At 43.0% G+C, this 26,348-nt stretch overlaps 2 protein-coding genes across 2 annotated transcripts in view; one reads left to right on the top strand and one right to left on the bottom strand.

The window, feature by feature from the left end:
• Positions 1-26,348, bottom strand: part of LOC129535561 (NBPF family member NBPF4-like) — a 319,223-nt gene that overhangs the window by 45,995 nt on the left and 246,880 nt on the right. Inside the window, exon 8 of the mRNA XM_088835766.1 lies at positions 24,281-24,591. The gene's annotated coding sequence lies outside the window, so the exon portion shown is untranslated. The remainder of the gene's footprint in view (positions 1-24,280; positions 24,592-26,348) is intronic.
• Positions 263-6,697, top strand: LOC129540419 (uncharacterized). The gene is made up of 4 exons (XM_088835008.1): positions 263-313; positions 1,375-1,534; positions 2,938-6,487; positions 6,579-6,697. The coding sequence occupies exons 2-4, from the start codon at positions 1,397-1,399 to the stop codon at positions 6,695-6,697; spliced, it is 3,807 nt and encodes a 1,268-aa protein (XP_088691134.1). The 5' UTR covers positions 263-313; positions 1,375-1,396.

The raw sequence follows: 26,348 nt of genomic DNA, 5'->3' as shown, positions 1-26,348 counted from the left end.
AACTTGATAATTCATTATCAACACATTATGCTTCATACCTTGTTGAACAGAAAAGAGGTCTCTGGCAGGTGGGGTTGATACTAGCCCAGATTTGGGAACTGCTAACGCAATCTCAGGTGGGTGGGTAAGGAAGTGAGAAGGTGGAGATGGAGGTGGAACTGCACTTGTTTGGGAATGAATTAGGACATCTCAAAGAAAGCAGCTCCTCCCTAAGATGGACCATTATTCCTTCTATAAAAAGGCCACTATCCCCACTAGCAGCACCCTGAAAGTTGCTTCAGCCTCCATCCTACTTGTTCCTCTGGTGAACCAGGTAAGTGGGGAGCATTTAGGGGTATAAATTATGAGCATCCATGATGCACTCTAAGGCAAGCAGGCTCTGGTACCCGGCTCCTTTTTAATATACATACTTAGGGGAACTTTAGTATAAGTTTAACTTTGTTGAGGAGGAAAGCGAAGACTGAGGCAAGCAGCACCTCCTTCTTTGGGATCATTTCCTTAAATATCACAAGGCTCAAGTTACCCACCAGGAAAGTTGCCTCCTTTGAGATTTTTCTCTCTGAAGTAAAGCCTTAGAGTCATGCTCATCATCCTGAGTCACACTCAACTCTTTGAGACCCCATGGACTGTAGTCCGCCAGGCTCCTCTGTCCATGGGATTCTCCAGGCAAGAATGCTGGAGTAGGTTGCCATTTCCTCCTCCAGGGAATCTTTCTGACCCAGGGATTGTACTCACGTCTCCTGGGTCTCATGCATTGGCAGGAGGATTCTTTACCACTCATGGGACCACTTGGGAAGCCTGAAGCCTGAGGGTCAGTGCTGCTTAAAGAATAAAAACAGAAGCTGAGCATCCTAGCAATAGCGCCTAGCTCCATATTGCCTAGGCTTATAGTTGGCTTTGCCTACTTTGTCTACTTCCTCTGACCTAGAGTCTTGAGCATCCAAGTGAGTCCTGGTGCCTCTCAGCTAGAGTCAAGCACAAACAAAGATGATGGGGCTGTCCCTCCCGAGAGTGAGAGTTTGGATTGAGAGAGAAACTGAGGAAGTGGATAGACTGGAGCACCTAGGATTCCTATAGCTCCACAAAAAAGCTCTTAAAATTATCCCTGGTAGAAGCAGGGAACCTGAAACAGAAAGTGATTGCTGCTACATTTACTCAGGCATAGAAAGAAGAGACACTGTTCCTAATTACATCACTTTCTTGCTACATGGGTTGAACCAGTCATTCAACTCTGGATTGGTTCTTTATTGCGACAGGATGAAATTAATTATGGCTGACTAACACTGCACAATTATTACAAATGACTCTACTTATCTATTTAAACATGAGAAAAGGATAATAGCAGGTGGATCTCTGTCCTTATTTTCCCTCTAGGTTAATCTGAATTTACAAAAGGATGTCGAAACTCCTGCAAAGCATTGTTACTGTCATCGATATTTTCTACCAATATGCCAACCAGGATGGGGAGTGTGACATGTTGAACAAGGCAGAACTGAAAGAACTTTTGGAAAATGAGTTTGGTCAAATTCTGAAGGTAAGAACTCCGTGTCAGGACTGAACACAGCTGCAATTCTTTTCATCACCTCCTTCCTACCTTTTTGTCATGGATGTCAAACTCATAGAGGACTTTTCCTACTTAGTGATAAAGAAGAGAGTTTAGCACAGGCTTGCGGTAAGGTCAAAAGTTTATCCAATATTTTTCCATCACATGTCCAAGGGAAGTGATCCTACTAAACAATAGGGGAAAATCAATGGATTAAATAATGTCCTGTGTGAGCAATTCTTCTGGAAAGAAACTGAGCTGGTTCTCAGAAAAACTGTAAAATAGATGAAATTTATCTTCTTCCCTTTCTTTGCCTTTCTTCAGATATCCTGACCACTGTCCATTTCTGAGATTCTGGCATAATAATGTTTCTGAGTTCAGGAAATTAGCATGTTACTCCTAAATCACAAAATAAAGTAACTACCACCCTCTAATGTTAGCTAAGGAGTAAATATTTGTAAACTTAGGTCTAGCTCTTGATCCTCAGTTCATTAAATCAAGCTGTATACTGAATAGTTTTATTTGGATTCCTATGGAGGTCTTAAATTCAATACCAGATGCAAAACTCATCATCTTCCCCTCTAAACTCCTTACTCCTCTTCAACCAAGGCATAATCTGGTGCCATTCTTGGCTTTCTCTCTCAGCAGGATCCTCCACCCTCCAACCCCCATAAAATTCACCAACAGTCTCTCAACAGTTCATTTCTCTCCGTCACTATTACTAGTCCTTTGGTTCAGACCACCTTCTACTTCCAAGCTCAGCATTATATGCAAATCGAATCATTCCACAACTCAACTCAAAATTCTTCACAGTTCCCAGCTCTAAAACTCCAAATTTCCTTAGCACAATTCAAAATGCATGATCTGGTCCTGATTTATCTCTCCAGGCATATCTCTTGACTATTGAGACTCCACATTTAGCAATCCCAAATCTCTCAGTTCCTTGTATGAGCCATGCTTCCTTTCAACTCCAGCTCTCTGTTCATATTGTTCCCTCTGTCTGCAACAAGCTTTCTCCCCTCTCCTTTCCCCACCTCTTTATTTGACTCACCCATCCCATCATTCAAAAGACATCACTTCCTCTCATTAACCATCCCTGAACCCCCAGTGGTTGTTATTATTTATAAATTAGCTAATCACATTCATTTGACCCATTCCTTAAAAAATAATTCCCTGTTCCTTGTCATCCCCAGTTGCATCCTCTTCTAGGTCTTCATTGCATATTCCTTTCTCTCTTTCTGCCCAGAATAGGGCAGGTCAGCGTAAAGGACTATGAGATTGAGCTCCACTTAATTAAGCTAAGCACTCACATTTCTACAGTCTTCCTTCAATTGGTTCGCTCAGTGTGTGCTGCACACTCACAGAGCTTCCTTTTGTACTTTGTTCCTATGCAGAATCCAGATGATCCAGACACTGTAGATATCATCATGCAAAATCTAGATCGAGACCATAACAAGAAAGTAGACTTTACTGAGTACCTTCTGATGATATTCAAGCTGGCTCGGGCCTGTAATAAAATCGTCAGCAAAGATTACTGCCAAGCTTCAGGGTCAAAGCAAAGAGATCACAGTCACCAGGATCAAGAGGAACAGAGTGAAACAGAAGAGGAGGGCGAAGGGCAAGAATCGTCTGCCAGTCACTTAAGCTGGCGTGAAGGAGAGAATGACTCCCATTCCAGAGGCTCGAGAGGTAGCGTTAGACACGGGTCTAGGTCCAGCTCCAGAACGACTGGGCATCAAGGAGGCTTGTCTAGTTCTGGGGACAGGCAAAGCGCTAGGGAAAGAAGGAGGGATTCAAATTCAGGCCACTTCAAGGGTAGCAAGAAAAACAAACATGGCTCTCACCAGCACAAAAGGTCCAGGAGTGAAGAAGTTGGTTATACTCATTCAAGCAACCACAGAACAAGAGCAAACTCAGGAAACTGGTCAGGCGCTTACGGAGAACAAGGGCATGTGAGCCACTCAGAGGATCAGTCATTCAGTTCTGATCAAAACTGGTCTGACTCAAATGAATCTCTGGGGAATAGACAACATAAGAGAAAACCAAGCCAGTCACCTAGTAAGGAGCATCATGGATTCATCTCAGGGAGTTGTGAAGGACAAGACCACTGGTCAAATTCAAATGAGCCTGCTGGTTATGGTCATGGCTATGGCTCCGGCCAGCCTTCTCAGCAGAGATGGCATGAATCAAATGAAGGATACCAATCAGGAAATTGTGAGGAAGAAGGAAATTGTTCTACTTCTAGTTCGAGTGAGGTATCTAGTTATGGCCAACACAGGTCAGGCTCAGGACAGCCATCTAGCCGTATCCAACATGGGTCTGGATCAGGTCAGTCCTCTGGCTATGGACAACATAGATCTAGCTCAGGTCAGTCTTCTGGCTTTAGTCACCATGGAACTGGCATAGGTCAGTCCTCTAGCTATGAACAGCATAGTTCTACTTCAAGACAGTCACCGAACTGCAGCCATCATGGACCTAGCTTAGGTCACTCTACTCGCTGTGGTCAATATGGATCTGGGTCAGGTCAGTCATCCAGCTGTGCCCAACACAGTTCTGGATCAAGTCAATCTCTTAATCATGGCCGGCATAGGTCTGAATCAAGTCAGACATCTAGCTATGGCCAACAAAGGACTGGCTCAGGTCAGTCTTCTGGCTTTAGACAACACAGGTCTGGCTCAGGAGAGTCTTCTGGATTTAATCAACATAGAACTGGCTCAGGTCAATCCTCTAGCTATGAACAACATGGTTCTACCTCAGGACAGTCACCAAGCTGTGGCCAACATGGATCTAACTTAGGTCAGTCCTCCAGCTATGGTCAACATGGCTCAAGTCAGTATTCTGGTCACAGTCAACACAGGCCTGGCTCAAGTCAGTCTTCTGGCCACGGCCAACATGGATCTGGCTCAGGTCAGTCTTCTAGCTGTGGTCAGCATGGTTCTAGCTCAAGAGAATCATCTGGCTTTGGTCAACATGGATCTGGTTTGGGTCAGTCCTCTAGCTATGGACAACATAGTTATACTTCTGGACAGTCATCAGGCTGTGGCCAGCAGGGATCTAACTTAGGTCAGTCCTCCAGCTATGGTCAACGGGGCTCAAGTCAGTCTTATAGCCATAGCAGACACAGATCTGGCTCACGTCAGTCTTCTGGCCACAGCCGATGTGGATCTGGCTCAGGTCAGTCTTCTAGCTTTGGTCAGCATGGTTCTAGCTCAAGAGAATCATCTGGTTTTGGTCAACATGGATCTGGCTTAGGTCAGTCCTCTACCTATGGGCAACATGGTTCTACTTCTGGACAGTCATCAGGCTATGGCCAGCAGGGATCTACCTTAGGTCAGTCCTCCAGCTATGGTCAACATGGCTCAAGTCAGTATGGCTCAAGTCAATCTTCTAGCAATAGCCGACAAAGATCTGGCTCACGTCAGTCTTCCGGCCACAGCCAACATGGATCTGGCTCAGGTCAGTCTTCTAGCTTTGGTCAGCATGGTTCTAGCTCAAGAGAGTCATCTGGCTTTGGTCAACATGGATCTGGCTTAGGTCAGTCCTCTAGCTATGGACAACACAGTTCTACTTCAGGACAGTCATCAAGCTGTGGCCAGCAGGGATCTAACCTAGGTCAGTCCTCCAGCTATGGTCAACATGGTTCAAGTCAATATGGCTCAAGTCAATCTTCTAGCCACAGCCGACACAGATCTAGCTCAAGTCAGTCTTCTGGCCACAGCCAACATGGACCTGGCTCAGGTCAGTCTTCCAGCTTTGGTCAGCATGGTTCTAGCTCAAGAGAGTCATCTGGCTTTGGTCAGCATGGCTCTGGTTTAGGTCAGTCCTCTAGATTTGGGCAACACGGTTCTACTTCAGGACAGTCATCAGGCTGTGGCCAGCCGAGATCTAACTTAGGTCAGTCCTCTAACCATGGTCAACGTGGCTCAAGTCAATATAGCTCCAGTCAGTACAGTCAGTATTCTGGTCACAGCCGACACAGGTCTGGCTCAAGTCAGTCTTCTGGCCACGGCCAACATGGATCTGGCTCAGGTCAGTCTTCTAGCTGTGGTCAGCATGGTTCTAGCTCAAGAGAATCATCTGGCTTTGGTCAGCATGGATCTGGCTTGGGTCAGTCCTCTAGCTATGGACAACATGGTTCTACTTCTGGACAGTCATCAGGCTATGGCCAGCAGGGATCTAATTTAGGTCAGTCCTCCAGCTATGGTCAACATGGTTCAGGTCAATATGGCTCAAGTCAATCTTACAGCCACAGCAGACACAGGTCTGGCTCAAGTCAGTCTTCTAGCCATAGCCGACATGGATCTGGCTCAGGTCAGTCTTCTAGTTTTGGTCAGCGTGGTTCTAGCTCGAGAGAGTCATCTGGCTTTGGTCAGCCTGGCTCCGGTTTAGGTCAATCCTCTAGCTTTGGGCAACATGGTTCTACTTCAGGACAGTCATCAAGCTGCAGCCAACAGGGATCTAACTTAGGTCAGTCTTCCAGCTATGGTCAATGTGGCTCAAGTCAATATGGTTCAAGTCAGTCTTCTGGCTGCAGACGACATGGATCTGTCTCAGGTCAGTTTTCTAGTTTTGGTCAGCATGGTTCTAGCTCAAGACAGTCATCTGGCTTTGGTCAACATGGATCTGGCTTAGGTCAGTCCTCTACATATGGACACCATGGGCCTACTTCAGGACAATCATCAAGCTCTGGTCAAAACATATCTGGTTCAGGTCAGTCTTCCAGTTATGGTCAACATATATCTGGATCAGGTCAGTCTTCTAGCTATGGCCAGTGTGGGTCTGGATTAGGTCAACCTTCTCACTATAGTCAACAGAGGTCTGGATCAGGACATTCTTCTGGCCATGTCCAGTGTGGCACTGGCTCAAGTCAGTCCTCGAGCCGCAGCCAGTTTGGGTCTGGATCGAGTCAGTCTTCTAGCTACGGCCAACACAGATCTGGCTCAGGTCAGAGTTATACCCAGAGTCAACATGGATCAGGCTTGGGTCAGTGTTCTACTTCTGAACAACATGGGCCTGGCTCATGTCACTCATCTAGCTCTGGACAATGTGGTTCTGGATCTGGTCAGCATTCTAGCTATGAGCAATATGAATCACAAGGGAGATGTAGGTCAAGTTCAAGTGGAACTCATGGTGGGTATAGTAGACCTCAAATAGGCTCAACTCCCAATCAATCAAGAAGAAACAGCCAGGAATGGTCAGGGTACAGTCAAAGAGAAAGAAGTAGGAGTTGTAGCCCAACAAGTAGCAAGTCTGATGGAAATGAGAGTATTTGTGGACAATCAGAAACATGTAGGCAACAAAGCCAAGGATGCAGCCAGGGTCAAACAGAATCTGGCTACAGCTATTCAAATTGTAATGAAGGGCAACCAGGAGGTAGTTATAGACAAGAAGAAAGCTCCTCAAGTTGTGGCTTTAGACAGTTTACACCATCCTATGGAGAATCTAGATCTAACACTAGCAATACATTGTTAATTTGCAAGGAGGATAATAGACAAGGTGGCTATTATTACCTGAGAGAAGGAGGTCACTATGGAGGGAGAGATACAAACTCAAGTTTCTACAAGTTACGGAGCAGCACTCCACTCTATGAGTATGTCCAAGAGCAGAGGTGCTAATTCAAGTGATGAATAGTAAATAGAAGTGAAGTTAGCTCAAGTAGTAGTTCAAAAATTATGAAACTTACAAGCAATTCATTACAAAACTTCTTTCTGAAAGTAGATGATCTATTTCTGTCTTTTCCTTTTAAACATGTAACTGTACTTAATTCCTTGTTATTGTGTTCCTTCCAAAGAATGTAGGGTATGGGGACTACTTTGTTAGGCAATACAGAGTTGAATAAATGATGTATGAAAATAAATTCAGAAGAATAATGCAAAACATTTAAGGAGCTTGGGGTTTAGTTGAGGTGTCTTTTGGACAGCTCCTTACTCATCACATGATGCCAAAACTAATCTTTCATCTCTAAAAAGCAAAAACTTATAAATGTGTTACCAGTTCTGGAGCCAAAGCTTCTCTTATACCAACATGGACCATAATTTTCTGTATGCTCCACAATGGATGGTGGCAGAAAAGACCCTAAAAGCAAAGATGTAGCATCAATAGCATCTTTGCTTATCAAAAGCTCCTTTTCTTAGCTGCATTTTTAATGAATAAACTAACAAGAGGCATTAAAAATTGGCACCAGGTGCTTCTTCCCTAACCTGTGAATGAGAGCATTTTTTTCTTAAAGGGCAGGGATGAATCAGTTAAGGATTGAAGGATCTAAATGTTAGCTCTGACTTGGTTTCAGCAAGAAAGATTTTGACCCCTACTACTAAGAATTTTCTCCAAGTTTTAAAAAAAACAAATTAGAAGAGCAAGAGCATGAAAACACAGTGGCTCCAAACTACCTCTGTAGTTCACTGGCCTTCCTCAGAGGAAAATATCATTTATACAGCAATGGAACAAAATACTGTCAGCAACTACTTTATAGTTTCTTTCTTTGACTGTAGTATATTTGTTTCAAGTCTCTGGGTTCAAATAACTGACTGGATTAAAATTGACAATAAATAATGATGATGAAATACTGAGGTTTGTCTCCTCTCTGCTTCAGTTCACTCTCACACACAGGTGGCCATACTAGAAATAACTTAAATAGTTATTGTCCAAGACCCTGTCCTTCACAAATAACCCAGAATATACAAATATTTTTTAATTCGAAAACAAGACAAACAAGTCAATTTTAAACTGGAGCCTATTATACAGAGTGAAGTAAGCCAGAAAGAAAAACACCAATACAGTATACTAACGCATATATGTGGAATTTAGAAAGATGGTAATGATAACCCTGTATATGAGACAGCAAAAGAAACACAGATATATAGAACAGTCTTTTGGACTCTGTGGGAGAGGGCAAGGGTGGGATGATTTGGGAGAATGGCATTGAAACATGTATATGTGAAATGAATCGCCAGGTTCATGCATGATATAGGATGCTCGGGGCTGGTGCACTGGGATGAACCAGCGGGATGGGATGGGGAGGGATTCTTGAGTGGCTCAGACGGTAAAGAATCTTTCGTAATACAGGAGAGCCAGGTCTGATCTTTGGGTTGGGAAGATCCCCCTGGAGAAGGGAATGGCAACCCGCTCCAGTATTCTCACCTGGAGAATTCTAGGGACAGAGGAGCCTGGTGGCCTACAGTCCATGGGATTGCAAAGAGTCAGACACAACTGAGTGACTAACACTTTGACTTTTCACAAGGCCTATGCTAGGATCAATGCTATTGGCAGAGATAACTTTTTGTATCCAGAAGACTTATCTACATGGCCTGGAAAACATTTGTTTACCAAACCTTTGCTCTTCTCATCTTCTTATGAATTGTCTTCATCCCTTTGAAGTCCCCTACCCTCGTCTCTGGGCTTCCCTGGTAGCTCAGCTGGTAAACAATCCACCTACATTGCAGAAGACCCCAGTTCAATTCACGGGTTGGGAAGATCCCCTGGAGAAAGGAATGGCTACCCACTCCAGCATTCTTGCCTGGAGAACTCCATGGACAGAGAAGGCTGGCAAGCTACAGTCCATGGGGTCGCAAAAAGCTGGACACAACTGAGCAACTAAGCGTAGCACAGCGCCCTCTTCTCCTTTGCTCAGAACGGTTATATAAGCCTCAACTGCCTGACTGCCTTTGAGTCTAATATTTTTATGGAACTCCCATATGTATGAAATTAAATTTGTTTTTCTCCAATTAATCTGTCTTATATCACCTTAATTATTAGGCTAGCCACAGAAACTAGAAGGAAAGAAGGGAAAAGTTTTCTGCTCCGAAGTGTATTCAGATCATCCTCAATTTATGATGAGAGCTACATCCCAATAAAATCATTGTAAGGTTAAATACATTACAGTGAAAATGTGTTTAATACACCTATTCTACCAAACATCATAGCTTAGTCTAGCCTACTTTAAATATGCTCAAAACACTTATATTAGTCTTTAGCTGGGCAAAATCATCTAAAACAAAGCCTATTTTATAACAAATTGTTGTACATTACATATAATTTGTTGAATATTATACTGAAGAGAAAAATGAAATGGTTGTTATCAGTTGTTTGCCCTCGTGATTGCATAGCTGCCCAGAAGCTACGGCTCCCTGCCACTGACTAGCACCTAGACAGAACTGTGCCACATGCCACTAGCCTAGGGGAATATCTAAACTCAAAATGCAAAGAGCAGTTTCCACTGAAGGCCTATCACTTTCAAACCATCACAAAGCTGAAAAAGGTATAAGCCAAACCACTGTGAGTCAGAGACTCTCTGTGCATCTCAATACGGAGAAGTCCCCAAAATATAAACATTACAAAACTGTAAGACATCTATATACTGTGTGTTACTCTTTATAAAGTATTACAATACACATCATAATATCTGTATTATTATTTGTGGTGGTGGCTTAATCACTAAGTAGTGTCTGACTCTTGCAACCCATGGACTGTAGCCCGCCAGGCTCCTCTGTCCATGAGATTCTCCAGGTAAGAATACTGGAGTGGGTTGCCATTTCCTTCACCAGGGGATCTTTGCAACTGAGGAATCGAACCTGGGTCTCCTGCATTGCAGGCAGATTCTTTCCCAACTGAGCTATAAGGGGAGCCCATTACTATTTGTCAAATATGTGTTAACTTATTTATTATTTGTAGTTAACACATATTTGGTAAATATAAAAGTCTTTATGGGAATGTAAAACACCAGATTCAGAACAGCAGTTACCTCTGGAGAGAGGGAAGAAAATGGGACTGAAAGAAAAAACAAGTCCAAAAGTTTTCTTAAGTAAGTTGATATTTATTATTATATTATTCCCTACACTTGTTTATAGCCATAATTATTCAATATTTCACAAAAAGAAGGACACAAAGATCAATGCGAGGATGCCATCAAAGACCATTCAAGGAAGAAAGTGTTCTGACAAGCTACTCCACTGACATATTGTTGAAATAAATGAATCAGCACATCAACACCTAATGAGATTCACCATCCAAATCACAACCACCTGTGTGCTTCAGACTTGAAACTCACCAAGGAGACTTCTGAAATTCTGGCTTCCTGTTATTTTCCCCAAAGGAGGAAGCATTGACTAATCAGATTAAAAAGGACATCTAGGGACTTCTCTGGTGGTCCAGTGGTTAAGACTCCATCTGCCAATGCAGAGGACACAGGTTTGATCCCCGGTCCGAGAAGATTCCACATACTGCGGGGCAACTAAGCCAGTGTACCACAACTACTGAGGCCTGTGTGCCTACAGCCCACGCTCTGCAACAAGAGAAGCCATCGCAATGAGAAACCACCACAATGGGAAACCCATACACCACACTAGAGACGAGCCCTCACTCTCTACAACTAGAGAAAAGCCTGAGCAGCAACAAAGACCCAGTGCAGTCAAGAATAAATAAATAACAAATTTTAAAAATAAAGACAATCAGTGTTTCTGATAGCACATTTCTGATTGGAAATTAATAAGCTGGCACGCTAGTTTCATGTTTCAGACCTGGTTAGGTTACTTACAGAGAAACAGTTTTCCTGAATCTAAGTAACTCTTGAGACACCAACATCAGTGCACATCTAAGTCTACAAGGATGAGATCCAAATCTGACCCTTTCACCAGGCGATATCTCAACCTTATTCTTTACCTCTTCTAAATTTCAGGGTTCAGGAGAAAGAAAATTAAGATAAAGCAAAAAATTTCAAATAAATACCTCATTGTATAGCTAAGTCAAATTTTTCATACTATTCCTCTTCTCCTTGTTATGACTCTAAAATCTAAGAATTGTAATATTTCACTTAGAAAAAAAAAGAAAACAGAAAGGGGTAGACTAACTCTTGAAGGTAGAATCTTACAGGATCTCAGGAACTTATCCAGGGTCTGCATCCCAATTCAGAAAACAAAGTCAATTTTTTTCTGTGCACTCATATGTAATCAATTTCTGAGAGACAGATTCATACCAAAGCAAAGTCTTAATGGTCCAGCTTTTTTATGCAAGATAGATATGCATTGAGAACAGGAACCAGTTGTCTATCTTGGGAACTTCCCTCCCACCGGGTGGGTGCATTTAAGAAATAGCAGAGATTCTTCAATGAGCTTTACAACAAAGAAGCTTGATTCTCAAAGAGGTGGCCTACCATGATATGGTAAACTGATGATTTTAATAATCTGTCTTAAAAGGGAAAGAGTATGAAACTAACATTTTATGAACTGGGAATACAAAATCATGTGCTTTACATATATTATTAATATATTACTTATTGCTTAATTTCACTCTCACAGAAACCCTATGACTAGAGGAACTACACTCACTTTACTGAAGAGGAAACTGAAACTCTGAAAGGTTAAGTGACTTGCCTATATTAGTAGAGACAAGATTTATACCCAGTCTGACTCAAAAGCACATATGTTGTTACCATATGTCAGCCACTCTAGTAATATTTTCCTTTAAACAACTGCAGTCAAACACCTAGGACTGGATCAGCCCCGTGGTTTAGACACTGCTGGAGACACACCAACTGGTACTCATCCTCTGACTCTCCTTTTCCTGACCTCCATGCAAAGATACTTAGTGTCCTTAAGGAACATTTGAGAAACACTCTTGCTCATCAGCAACACACCTAAGAACAATCCTAAGGGAGGATCCCTGCTGCAGATAATTCATCTCCTCACATTTTATTTATCTCATCACAATTAATGGTTCTCATTAGCTTTAATTCCAGAGGGTGGCATTTCTGACCTAGTCCTCCCTAGGGCAAGCCTCATTTAAGGTTCGGTAGGACTGATTATAAACAACCTCCCACAGTCTAGCACTCTTTAAAAACAATGATCCAAGGTCAATTCCCCCAACACCCAGAATCCCCTGTTTCAGCCCTGCCACCATCACCCCCTCCTGTGTCCTCCGACTCCCCCACTCTGTATGCTCTATCCCATATATGAAAGATCCCTGAGCAGCCCTCCCAGCTCCTGCTTGGTCCTTGTCTACAACTCTTAGAGCATTCCACACGCTGAAGATATTAAACCATCAGATACTCTGAGACACAGCTGTGACAATCTGCCATACAATGTACTCTCAGATTGCATAGGCAGAGAACGAAACTCCACGTGCAAAGACATCAAAGAGGTAGTGCGTTCAGACTGAAGCAGGCAGGCAAAAAGGATCAGGAACTGTGGCTGGAAATGCTAGTTAGGAAAGACTTAAGTGGACTGTGAGGAACACAGAGAAGAAAAGTCAGTGAAGAATGTTGATAAAGGTGAATAGAGGTAGAAAGAGAAGAAGGAGAAAGTGCTGCTTCCAGAAGCCAAAAAAGAGAACTCCATTAAGCAACAGGCATGAATATAAAATGCATTTTATAAAGTTACAGTAAATAAAACCATACAGAACTAGGAAAAGAGTGAACAACTAGATAATATATCTGAATACAGTCCAGAAATATATATATATATATGTCTGTGTGTGTGTACAAATATATATATATTTTTAAAGGACACACAGAGTATCTGCTACATAGTTAACATATGTAAAGCACTTAGAAAAGTGCTGGGTCCACAGTCATCCTCCAAGTTAGGCTACCTTGTTACTATTTGTTGTTGCTGTTATCATTATTACAAGTTAGTATGGAAAGGAAAGATTCTTTCAAGATTTTTTCTCTGACAGGAAAGAGAAGTGCAAGAGTAGGCAAGGAAGAGAGAAGAAGTCTTTACAAAGAAGGAAATTAAAGTACATGTTGAAAACCTAGGAGACACCCAATAAAATTTACTAAATGAGTGAAAAATATTAATAATTGGAAATATTTGGAAAAAATATTAATATTTGGAAGCCATATTTTCAGAAGGAGACTGAAAATAAAGAGATAGTCGATACCAGAAAGGGGTTTCATTGCTGGCTCAAGGACCTGGAAGAAATGACAGAAATGGAAACAAGAGCACATATACTGGAATCAGCCTAGAAAAGGGTAGGTTTCCCTATACATTTGAGAACTAAAGTAAACTAAACTAAGTGTATAGGTTTCCCTATGCTAAAAAGAGGTAAAAGTGAGTGAAGACATTCTTACCTCAGTGCTACTAAAAGAGGCTCCTAGGATGAGAATAATCACCTGAGGTACTTATTTGAAAAGCCAATTCCTGGGTTCTATCCCAGACCCATTGAGTCAGAATTTCTAGAAGATAGGACCCAGAAATCTGCATTTAAATGATCTGTGATCCAGTGGATTCCTTTGAGAAGAATGGAGGCTAGGAGAATTCACATCTGTTGTCCCTATGGAGGGGCTTCCCAGGTGGCACTAGAGGTAAAGAACCCTCTTGCCAATGCAGGAGACAAACAGATGCAAGTTCCACCCCTGAGTCAGGAAGATCCTCTGCAGGAGAGCCTGACAACTCACTCCAATATTCTTGACTGGGGAATCCAGGGACAGAGGAGCCTGGCAGGCTACAGTCCATAGGGTTGCAAAGAATTGGACACAACTGAAGCAACTTAGCAAGCGTGCGTGCCCTTATGGAGAAAAAAAACTGACCCCTTGGCCATCACTATTATGACCAAACACATCAGATACCACTGCTGCAGATGGAAAAAAATCTTTATGCCCTGAGATAACCTGAAAATAAGGAACAAGATTCTACCCAGAATTAGTTTCTTCAAGTCAATGAAGTCTTGAGCCCTTTCCTATAAACTGCAGGCTCCCTAATGTAAAAATGTTTCTCCCTGACTTTCACAATACTGATATCCTCAAGTATGATAATTAATCATGTAGGGAAATGGCTGTTTTACCTGCAAGAAATGACCAACTGTAATCCTGGAAACCTCAAAGACATGTTTTTTTTCCTTTAAGTGTCTCCCATGTCATTTATTCAAAGAAACATTGTTCTCAGGAAAAGACCCCTAATGTTTTTTTAGGGACTTCTCCCTCTTAACAAAAAAGGATGTGAAATAATCTGCTAAAGGGAATATGGGGAGGAAGGGAAGGAAGTTTGAAACGAGTGGGAAAGGTGTGACGCACTGAGAGGTCTGGGAAGGGCATCAACCAGGAATGAGGAAAGAGACTGTCAGAGAGGATTCAGAACTGAAATAAGATGGAAAATCACAAATGTGTAGAGAACAGCGAATGCACCACAGTACATGATATTCACCAACACACAAAAACCTGGCAGAGGAAGCACAGAAAATAAAGTGAAGTTAATGGCAGGTATGGAATTGGCAGGGCAGGTGAAAGGACAAGTGAAGGGTCCCAGACACTGAATGATCCCTAGAGAGGGTTACAGGAAAGGGAAAAATGGACAGGACCTCTCCTGGACCCAAACTGTGTGCCTGTGAAGGTAGGGATAATTTTGCAAATTTCCCCCTAATTCCATTACTGTGGTAAAGACAGGCCTTCCAAGCAGCAGCAGCAGCTTTTCAGGTAAAGGTGAAGTAACAATATGGAATACACTTGGACTGATGTATCAATGCCGGGTCATGTATTCCTTTTTAACCTCACAACTCATTGGAGCAGAGATCCTTAAGCTTTTCAGTGTGCTAACTGGGGTTCTCAGAAGTGAACTGTGAGTCCAGGACACATAGCTCAGCCACGATGTGTAGGTCAGATGTGACTGACCACAAAACTCATTCTCAATCCACCAGCCCACAATGCCTTCACTGGGAGCACCAGGCTCCACTCCACAGAGTAAAGAGAACCAGCATCACAGAAAACCAGATGTATCACAGAACATGGGGCTGCAGGGAGTTTCCAAAGGAAGAATTAAGGATAAGGGACCTTTCTTGAAAACAGAACTAAAGAAAATGAGACAAGCAAAATATAGAATTAACAGTGACAGGAAAGCAAGTAATAAGCAATATGCAGTTGTAGATATTCTATCAGATTGCTGATTGAAGGAATATGTACATGGGGGACATGAGGGAGAGGACAGGGAGGAGAAGGAAGTGACAAGAAAACAAGCTCAGCCCATCACAGTCATTATCTGTGACATCTCAGTGGAGGTGGAAGCCATGTCTAGATGAGGAGTCATCAAGCTTAGCAGGAGGCGCTGATCTTGATGCACCCATAATCCCACCCTTCTCCTCTGCCCACTCTGGGAGAAACTGGGGTGACAGATCTGCACCTCTTTGAGATGTTTACCCAATGCTGTCAATACTCATAATGCATTATAACATGACTGAGGCCCATACTTTCAAAAGTGTGATTACGGAATCCTACCTTTTCAATTACCCCATGAGAGATAATCCCATATACCCATTTTACTGATGAGGACAGAGAGGCACAGCAATTAAGTAATTGGCTATGATCACAAGAGCTAGCATTTGAACCCAAGTGTTGTGATTCTGAAGTTTTTCTTCTTAACACAAGGCACCAACTACAGCTGTAAGATCTGTCCACTGTCCAGAAGTACCCACGGGGAGCAAGTCCAAGAAATCCAATCCATGTCCTTTTAACAATCCATGTATCCTTAGCAAAAACCTACATCCACCTGAGTACTTTTTTCTTTTCCCCAGGGACCCCCCTATTTGCCAAGTGATGTGTCCAGAGCACTAGATCCATCCAAAGAGGAAGCCTTTCTAACTCACACAAAGATGCCCAAGTCTAGCTGTGGTCCTACCTACCTGCCACAGGCAGTAAAATATTCAGTCCTGGGAAATCAAGTTGGCACGGAAAGAGTGAAATGACAGGAGGGGAGCAGATAGAGGTATTTCAGAATATTGTCAACAATAAGATGACTCCATTTTAGGAAGTGGTTCTGGCTCTGGAAATAGGTCTAGGAAAGTGTCAAAGGATGAACAGAGAGAGGGGTCACATATGAAGATATTTGAGATTGAGTCTAAACAGACCCAAATGGACAAGGTGAAACCATATCCTAAGACTTAAATTTTTTCAAAATAGAAAAGTGACAAGGTTGGAATGGTGAAGAGGAAGACAGACAAGTATCCAGGAAAGTAAGAGGAATAACTGGATGGAACTTGCAGGTGTCCTTTGACACCACTTTTGGGCTAGGAGACACTCAGCCCCTCACTCATCCCAAGACAAGTCAGACCATGTTAGTCCCCCACAGTCTGCGAGGACTGCCATCTTGGTAACACTAACAGAGGCATGTGTTCCCTCAGCTCTAAGATGCCCACATTAGAGAGACAGGGCTATGCACTGACATTGGAAATGTTTATTTAAAGAGATTCCTTTATTTCTGGGCAGGGTACAATGCGTTACACAAAGAACTGCTTACCCTGATCGAGGTCTTATTCAGAAAATACAATGATGCCTTTCTGTTAAAAAAAAAAAAAAAACTCACCATCTTTCACACTAACTCTGGAGCAAAGAAAGAATCAGTCAGTCAGTCAGTCAGTTCAGTCGCTCAGTCGTGTCCGACTCTCCGCGACCCCATGAATCACAGCACGCCAGGCCTCCCTGTTCATCACCAACCCCCGGAGTACACTCAAATTCATGTCCACAGAGTCGGTGATGCCATCCAGCCATCTCATTCTCTGTCGTCCCCTTCTCCTCCCGCCCCCAACCTTTCCCAGCATCAGACCCATAAATTGAATCCTACTCTTTATGTTTCTCCAATTCCCCTCCATCTCTGTTTAGGCAGTCTTTTCTCTATTCTCATAGAGCCAGAGTAGGAAAAAATAAAGGTTCCTTGCAATAGCATCATCTTTCAAATTTGAACATCTCATATCTGCACCTTGCCTTTTGCATTCAGAAGAAAGGGATGCTGATATCTTTGTCCTCAGGTCCCTCAATCTGGACTGTGCAGCCCTCAGAGCACACCTGTGTAAAGCCCACAGTGGGCTGGGAAAGACCTCGTTAATACTACACATGGCTGACCACAGATGTTTCTGTACCTAAAAAAAAAAATTTTTCATTTCCAAGTATTTTAAAAGTCAGCACAATAAAACCACTAGACAGTGCAAAATAACTGGTTAACAAATCCATCTTTGCTCTGTTTGTACGGAAGTAGTAAGAGAATTAAATGCTTGATGCTGCAGGGAACTAGGACTCAGTGGTGAAAAGTAACGTTTCACGGTTGACCAGTTTGGAAAAAGCACCAAGCCCTCTGGTCCACCTCAACACCACCACCACTCTTGGGATGAAGTGTCCAGCTAAGCTCACTGAGCTGGAGAGTCATTTGAGGAAGGAGAGGATGGGAAAGTAGAGCAGGACTGCGATGAGGCCTAACACAGTCTTCAGACTGGGCTGCCTTCTCCTACTACAAAGCAAAACCAGGACAGAGCAGACATCTTACCATCTCTGTGCAGCACTGTGTATACATAGCGAGGCAGTAACACTTCCTCCACTGTGTCAGGGAATTATATGCACTTTCCACCTGAAATAATCCTGTCTGGACCTGGGACCTCCCTCTGTGCCCACTGTCATCTCCTACAGGAACCCACTCCTCACTCAACAGATTCAAACATCTCTTCCTACCACACCCTTGGCCACATCTTAATGAGGCCAGGCCACTTGTCTCAGAGCAGCAGCCCAAAACAGCAAGAGAAACAAGCTTGTCTCAATGGCCCATTAAATACCAAGAGCGAATAATTATAGTTAAACCGTGCTGAGCATTAATATGTACCAGCACTGCTCTAAGAACTGGATCATGGCAACTCTGTGAGGGAAGTATTAGTCTCACCCATATATCACACAGGAGAAAATTGAGCCATATGGAGGTTACACAGCTTTCCCAAAGATGCACAGCTGGTAAGTAGCACAAGGATTTGAGCCCAGGCAATCTGATTCCAGAGCCCATACTCTTGACCACTGTGTGATTCTGCCCCTTGGAAGAAATCACGACAGCTAACATGATGGTTACCTGTAGAAATATGTAATTTACAATTCACAGCCCTGCCTTCCAATGAGTTTTTACTCCTATCAATGTTTAAGTTTGAGGCTTTCAGTCTTCACATCTAAAATGCAACTGGGTATATAAGTGTTGTCTTGTCATAATGAAGTTAAAAAACAAGGTCTCAGTGGGATTACTGTCCCCATGTCAAGTTCAGGAGCAGCCAGGTCCTGTGCTCACACCTTCACCAAGATTGACTCCAAGTTTCCAACTCTGCAGGCCTGATAGGTTGTGTCAGCACTAGCAGATTTGAGCACTGAGAGGGCAGAGAAGCTTGGGTGCATGTGTGCACATGTGCTAAGTCTCTTCAGTAGTGTCTGATTCTGTGCAATCCTTGGGAGAAACAGATATTTAGTTTATTCACTCAGTCAAGTATTTTCACAGCATCGAGTATCTGATACTGTGAGGGACTCTGGGGACACAAAAGGAAACCAGAGTCTGGCAGCGTTCATTCCAGGATACGCTAGAGGAAACTGAGAAAAAAGAAGCAAATAGGTAAGAAACAGGATGCCATGACCAAACAGCACAGGGAAGCTCTTTTATAAGCAGCATTTGGAAATGTTGTAAATTTGAGATCCTCAAAGACAGGCAGGTGGATATATAGGTCCTAATGACATGCCCCTCTTATGACTTTAAGTCACCTTCCCAGGAAAATCCCTATTTAGAATAGGATACTGTAATGCAACCTTCTTGACCTGTGCTCCAGGCTCTGTTCCAGCCCTGCCCTACCTACCTACCTCTTCACACCACCACTTCCAAACACACCCTCTCCATTCCATTAGGCTCATGTCTCATTGTCCCACAAAACCTCATGTTCAACCCACTCTGTTCTCTTGCTAAACCTATTAATTCTACCCACCCTTCAAGACCAAGCTTCCTCATTTTTATCTACCTCAGGCTTACCAAGCTCCCTCTCCTCTACACGACTAGTTCTCAAACACTTAAGTACCTCAAAGTTTGCTGAGTCTCACTGCTGTTTCACAAACACCATGCATAACTAATGACTTTAACAAGGACAATCACAATCTCCTCACAGCACATGTGGGCAGGAAGGGACGGGGATTCAGGATACGACCAGAGTTCTCAGGGTCAGAGGCTGAGAGAACTGACTCAGGCTCAGAGAAGCAGCTTGAAGGCACCAAGAACAGTGCACAAGCCTACAGACCAGTGTCCAAGAAGCACAATTTCCAAACAGGAAAACACAGAGTCTCCAATGAAGAGATTTCTACAATTGTGAATAAAAGTGGCAGAGAGACAGTTCTGGCCAGGGGATGGCAGTTGGGGGGAGGGATAAAAGCCCAGGTAGGGTATGTAATTAAAGCCTAGGAGTAGAGGATAAAGCATAAGCTTTGTCTCATAGACCTGGTCCAACACAGGCTAGAGCGAGTACACTCTCTGACCAGGGGATACACAGGGGCACCATGTATCAAGAGGCAACAAAAAGGATCTGGGGGAGAGTTCAGGAACCTTGACACCAAGGCTGGCGGGCTAAGTTTGATCATCTGACTCAGTTCTAAGCTTAAGCTGTAGACAAAGATTATCAGTGGACTTTTGTGGGGAAAGTAGACGAAAGAGAAAAAATGAAGAGCAAAATGTTCATGGATAGATTATTAGGCCCTTAGGTGCTGGAACCATGCCTTAATTCTATCCTCCACAGCATGAAGCACATAATTATTCATTACATAAAAAAAGAAAGATCATAGAGAGTTTGGTATTACCCAATTGGGGAAATATGCCAAGCAAATGTGAGTCATCACTTAAGCAAGCTATGTATTACTGCAGATTTACAAGAAGCCTCCATCACCCCGGGAAACACAGAGTGGTAATGTCTGTGTGAGGTAATTCCTGTGGTGAGGAAGATGGAGGTAGAAATGAGGAGAGGAAATTACACCAACTTTGCCAGCAACCTCCTATAAAACCTCAGACATGTCTCTAGCCTCAATCAGAGTAAATGTAACTGTTACAAATAAAAATACTCTTCACCCAGATCTCTGCTTGGCTAACTTCATTTCTTTCGAATCTTGCTCGCATCCTGGCTCCCTAATGAGCCCGACCTAGCTATCATATTCAATACTACAGCCAGCCTATCCCAACAACCTCACTCCCACAGACTCTGGTTTATCCTTTTCTTTTCTGTAACACTTCTCTGTGTATGCTCAGTCATGTACAACTCTTTGCAACCCTTCGGACTGTAGCCTGCCAGGCTCCTCTGTCCATGTGATTTTTCAGGCAAGAATACTGGAGCGGATTGCTATTTTCTTCTCCGGGGGATCTTCCTGACCCAGGGATCAAAAATACATCTCCTGTGTCTCCTGCATTATAAGTGGATTCTTTACCCACTGAGCCATCAGAAAAGCCTATAACACTTCTAAAACACTATATAATTTATCTACTATCGTTATTGCTACCTGCTAGAATGGAACCTCCATGACAGCAAGAATCTTTATTTTAGTTCATTGATATCAAGTCTCTGAATGGCATCTGGAACAGAGTATACATCCAAAATAATATCTGAAGAATGACTATATGAATGAACCAAATAAAGGCCAAAATCTTATGAAAGAGAAAAAAACAATCACAAATCTCTTGCCCACGTTCTCAAGCATCCCTAAATAAACACCCGCTCGTTATTGTTTAGTCACTAAGTCATGTCTGACTGTTAGCTATTCCATGGACTAAGTCCGCCAGGCTCCTCTCTCCATGGGATTTCCCAAGCAAGAATACTGGAATGGGTTGCCATTTCCTTCTCCAGGGGATCTTCCCAACCCAGGGATCAAACTCACATCTCCTGCACAGGCAGGTGGATTCTCTACCACTGAGCCACAAAGGAAGCCCTAATACCCTTTTGACGGGACCTAAAAAGGCAAACACGACCATGGTGCTCTGGGGCCACCTGCTGGCAACTCTATTTCGTAGTTAACTCCGCAATTAACCTGACAGGAATTTCCAGTGGGTAGTAGAGTTGCAGCAGTAGAGTTGCAGGGAACTTCTCCCTTTGGCCAGTGAGGACACTCTGGGCAACACATGTAAAAGGGAAAAGAAAGCTAGACCGCAAATCAGGAGCTTCCATAAGTTTTTGGAAAAGAGAGCTAAAACCGTCTCAGCAAGGAGATCCAACCAGTCCATCCTAAAGGAAATCAGTGCTGAATATTCATTTATTGGAGGACTGATGCTGAAGCTGAAACTCCAATACTTTGGCCACCTGATGTGAAGAGCTGACTCACTTGAAAAGACCCTGATGCTGGGATAGATTGAAGGCAGGAGGAGAAGGGGATGACAGAGGATGAGATGGTTGGATGGCATCACCAACTCAACAAACAGGAGTTTCACTAAACTCTGGAATTGGTGATGGACAGGGAGGCCTGGCATGCTGCAGTCCATGGGGTAGCAAAGAGTCAGACAGGACTGAGCAATTGAATTGAACTGAACTGAAGGACCATATATCCCAGTGTTTCCCAGAACTCCTGTCCACTTAGGATAATCACAATAAGTAACCAAGTACTGAGATCTTACATGTCAGGCATTGTTTACAGAACTTTCATGTACTTTGTTTAATCTTGTAAATCCATCCATTGACACACATACCATTATCACAATTTTACAAGAAAACTTCTTTTAAAAATAATTGTCTTCCGGTGTATGGTATTAGGAAGTGTTCTAGTTTCATTCTTTTACAAGTGGCTGACCAGTCTTCCAAGCACCACTTGTTATAGAGACTGTCTTTTCTCCATTTTATATTCTGGCCTCCTTTGTCAAAGATAAGTTGTCCATAGGTGCATGGATTTATCTCTGGGCTTTCTATTTTGTTCCATTGATCTATATTTCTGTCTTTATGCCAGTACCATACTGTCTTGATGACTGTGGCTTTGTAGTAGAGCCTGAAGTCCGGCAGGTTAATTCCCCCAGTTCCATTTTTCTTCCTCAAGATTGCTTTGGCTATTTGAGGTTTTTTGTATTTCCATACAAATTGTGAGATTATTTGTTCTAGTTCTATGAAAAATATCGTTGGTAGCTTGATAGCGATTGCATTGAATGTATAAATTACTTTGGGTAGTATACTCATTTTTACAATATTTATTCTTCCAATCCACGAACACGGTATATTTCCTAACACCATACACCAAAATAAACTCAAAATGGATTAGAGAGCTAAATGTAAGACCAGAAACTATAAAACTCCTAGAGGAGAATGTAGGCAAAACACTCTCTGACATAAATCACAGCAGGATCCTCCAAGACCCACCTCCCAGAATATTGGAAATAAAAGCAAAAATAAACAAATGGACCTAATTAAAATCAAAAGCTTCTGCACAGCAAAGGAAACTATAAGCAAGGTGAAAAGACAGCCTTCAGAATGGGAGAAAATAATAGCAAATGAAGCAACTGATAAAGGATTAATCTCCAAAATATTCAAACAGCTCCTGCAGCTCAATTCCAGAAAAATTAATGACCCAATCAAAAAATGGGCCAAAGAACTAAACAGACATTTCTCCAAAGAAGACATAAAGATGGCTAACAAACACATGAAAAAATGCTCAACATCACTCATTATCAGAGAAATGCAAATCAAAACCACAATGAGATACCATTTCACACCAGTCAGAATGGCTGCTATCCAAAAGTCTACATGCAATAAATGCTGGAGAGGGTGTGGAGAGAAGGGAACCCTCGTATACTGTTGGTGGGAATGCAAACTAGTACAGCCACTATGGAGAACAGTGTGGAGATTCCTCAAAAAAGTGGAAATAGAACTGTCATATGATCCAGCAATCGCACTCCTGGGCATACACACTGAGGAAACCAGAATTGAAAGAGACACGTGTACTCCAATGTTCATTGCAGCACAGTTTATAATAGCCAGGACATGGAAGCAACCTAGATGTCCATCTGCAGACGAATGGATAAGAAAGCTTTGGTACATATACACAATGGAGTATTACTCAGCCATTAAAAAGAATGCATTTGAATCAGTTCTAATGAGGTGGATGAAACTAGAGCCTATTATACAGAGTGAAGTAAGCCAGAAAGAAAAACACCAATACAATATACTAACGAATATATACAGAATTTAGAAAGATGCAAATGATAACCCTGTATACGAGACAGCAAAAGAGACACAGATGTATAAAACAGTCTTTGGGACTCCGTGGGAGAGGGTGAGGGTGGGATGGTTTGGGAGAATGGCATTGAAACATGTATATCATATGTAAAACGAATCGCTAGTCCAGGTTCAATGCATGAAGATCCCCTGGAGGAGGATATGGCAACCCACTCCAATATTCTTGCCTGGAGAATCCCATGGACAAAAGAGTCTGGCAAGCTACAGTCCACAGGGTCTCAAAGAGTTGGATACGACTAAAGCACAAATGCACTGATTTTAAAAAATCAAGACACGGTGTGCACGCTGTGCTTCCGGAGGCCAAGCGTACCCGCATAAAGTGGGACATACCATCAATCTCTCCCTTAAGCCAGACACGACCTCAGTCCTGTCTCAGGATCCCAAGGCCTCCTGGTTCATTCTGGTCACCTCAGAAGAAGGAGAATGCTTCCCAGAAGGCTATGTGAGCCAGGTTTGGGACTCCGAAGCTCCTAACAGTCTTCCAGCTGAGTCAGCTGGGCCCCGCCCCCTCTTTCCGTAAACGCAACTCCTTTACCTGCAAGTAATTTTCGCTAATTTCCCATTTGACAGGCAGACACCCCAGGAACCAGTGTTCTGAGGGCAGATGCCTGAAGCAAGCCATCTCGCAGTTTCCAAACACACAGTCGAGCAGTTGAGGGTCTACCCAAGAGGCCACCTGGCTACCTGGCCACCTCAGCTCCCCACAACTTCCTCGATGAGAAGAGCTCTGCTTCCAGGATCCTCCATGTCTGGAAGGGCGGTTCGACTGAGTCCCGGCCTTACCTCCTCTATGGACCCAGCAGCCCCTCTGAATGGAGAGGGCCTTGGTGCCTCAGGGTTCAGGGCTGGGCCTCTCATGGTGCCAGCGTCTGGGAACTCCGTGGCAGACTTTCCAGGGAAGGGGCACAGCTCCTGGCGGGGTAGGCACCCCAGGGTAGGATAAAAGCCTGGGGCTTCCTGGACGGATGAAAAGTGCACCCCCTGGTGGTCAGGAGGGGCGACAGGTTGGTTCCTTAATTGCAGCTCTGCTTACACTGTTTCCCAAAAAGAGGATGCAAGATGGTTTTAGGTGCCAAGTACGCTTTTCTGAATAGCTGTGAAAAGAAGAGAAGCGAAATGTGAAACGAATCGCCAGTTCAGGGTCGATGCATGTTACAGGATGCTCGAGGCTGGTATGCGGGGATGACCCAGAGGAAGGATAAGGGGAGGAGGGAGGTGGGAGAGGGGTTCGGGAGGGGGAACTCATGTACACCCGGGGTGGATTCATGTCAATGTATGGCAAAACCAACCAATATAATATTGTAAAATAATTAGCCTCCAATAAAAATTTAAAAATAAAAAAGAAAGGCAAAGGAGAAAAGGAAAGATGTATCCACTTGAATGCAGAGTTCCAAAGAAAAGCAAGGAGACATAAGAAAGCCTTCCTCAGTGATCAATAGCAAAGAAATAGAGGATAACAATAGAGTGAGAAAGACTAGAGATCTCTTCAAGAAAATTAGAGATACCAAGGGAATATTTCATACAAAGATGGGCTCAATAAAGGACAGAAATGGTATGGACCTGACAGAAGCAGAAGATATTAAGAAGAGGTGGCAAGAATACACAGAAAAACTATACAAAAAAGATCATGGCCCAGATCATCATGATGGGTGATCACTCACCTAGAGCCAGACATCCTGGAATGTGAAATCAAGTGGACATTAGGAAGCATCACCAATATAATATTGTAAAATAAAAAAAAATAAATTAAAAAAATAAAATAATTTAAAAAAAAGGAAGCATCACTACGAACAAAGCTAGTGGAGGTGATGGAATTCCAGTTGAGCTATTTCAAATCCTGAAAGATGATGCTGTGAAAGTGCTGCACTCAATATGCCAGCAAATCTGGAAAACTCAGCAGTGGCCACAGGACTGGAAAAGGTCAGTCTTCATTCCTATCCCAAAGAAGGGCAATGCCAAAGAATGCTCAAACTACCACACAATTGCACTCATCTCACACACTAGCAAAGTAGCACTCAAAATTCTCTAAGCCAAGCTTCAACTGTTCATGAGCCGTGAACTTCCAGATGTTCAAGCTGGATTTCGGAAAGGCAGAGGAATCAGAGATCAAATTGCCAACATCTGCTGGATCATCAAAAAAGCAAGAGAGTTCCAGAAAAATGTCTACTTCTGCTTTATTGACTATGCCAAAGCCCTTGACTGTGTGGATCACAACAAACTGTGGAAAATTCTTAAAGAGATGGGAACATCAGACCACCTGACCTGCATCCTGAGAAATATGTATGCAGGTTAGGAAGCAACAGTTAGAACTGGACATGGAACAACAGACTGGTTCCAAATCCAGAAAGGAGTATGTCAAGGCTGTATATTGTCACCCTGCTTATTTAATTTGCATGCAGAGTACATTCTGAGAAATGCTGGGCTGGAGGAAGCACAAGCTGGAATCAGGATTGCCGGAGAGAAATATCAATAACCTCAGATATGCAGATGACACCACCCTTATGGCAGAAAGTGAAGAAGAACTAAAGAGCCTCTTAATGAAAGTGAGAGTGAAAAAGCTGGCTTAAAACTCAACATTCAGAAAACTAAGATCATGGCATCTGGTCCCATCACTTCATAGCAAATAGATGGGAAAACAGTGGAAACAGTGAGAGACTTTATTACCTTGGGTTCAAATCACTGCAGATGGTGACTGCAGCCATGAAATTAAAAAATGCTTGCTCCTTGGAAGAAAAGCTATGACCAACCTAGACAGCATATTAAAAAGCAGAGACATCACTTTGCCACAAAGCTCCATCTACTCAAAGCTATGGTTTTTCCAGTAGTCATGGATGAGAGAGTTGGACTATAA

This window comes from Moschus berezovskii, chromosome 4 (assembly GCF_049115385.1).
Source record: "Moschus berezovskii isolate FMDL1 chromosome 4, NW_MosBer_1.0, whole genome shotgun sequence".
NCBI lineage: Eukaryota > Metazoa > Chordata > Mammalia > Artiodactyla > Moschidae > Moschus > Moschus berezovskii.
The sequence above is the reverse complement of the archived record's forward strand: the minus strand, read 5'-3'. Positions and strand labels throughout refer to the sequence as shown.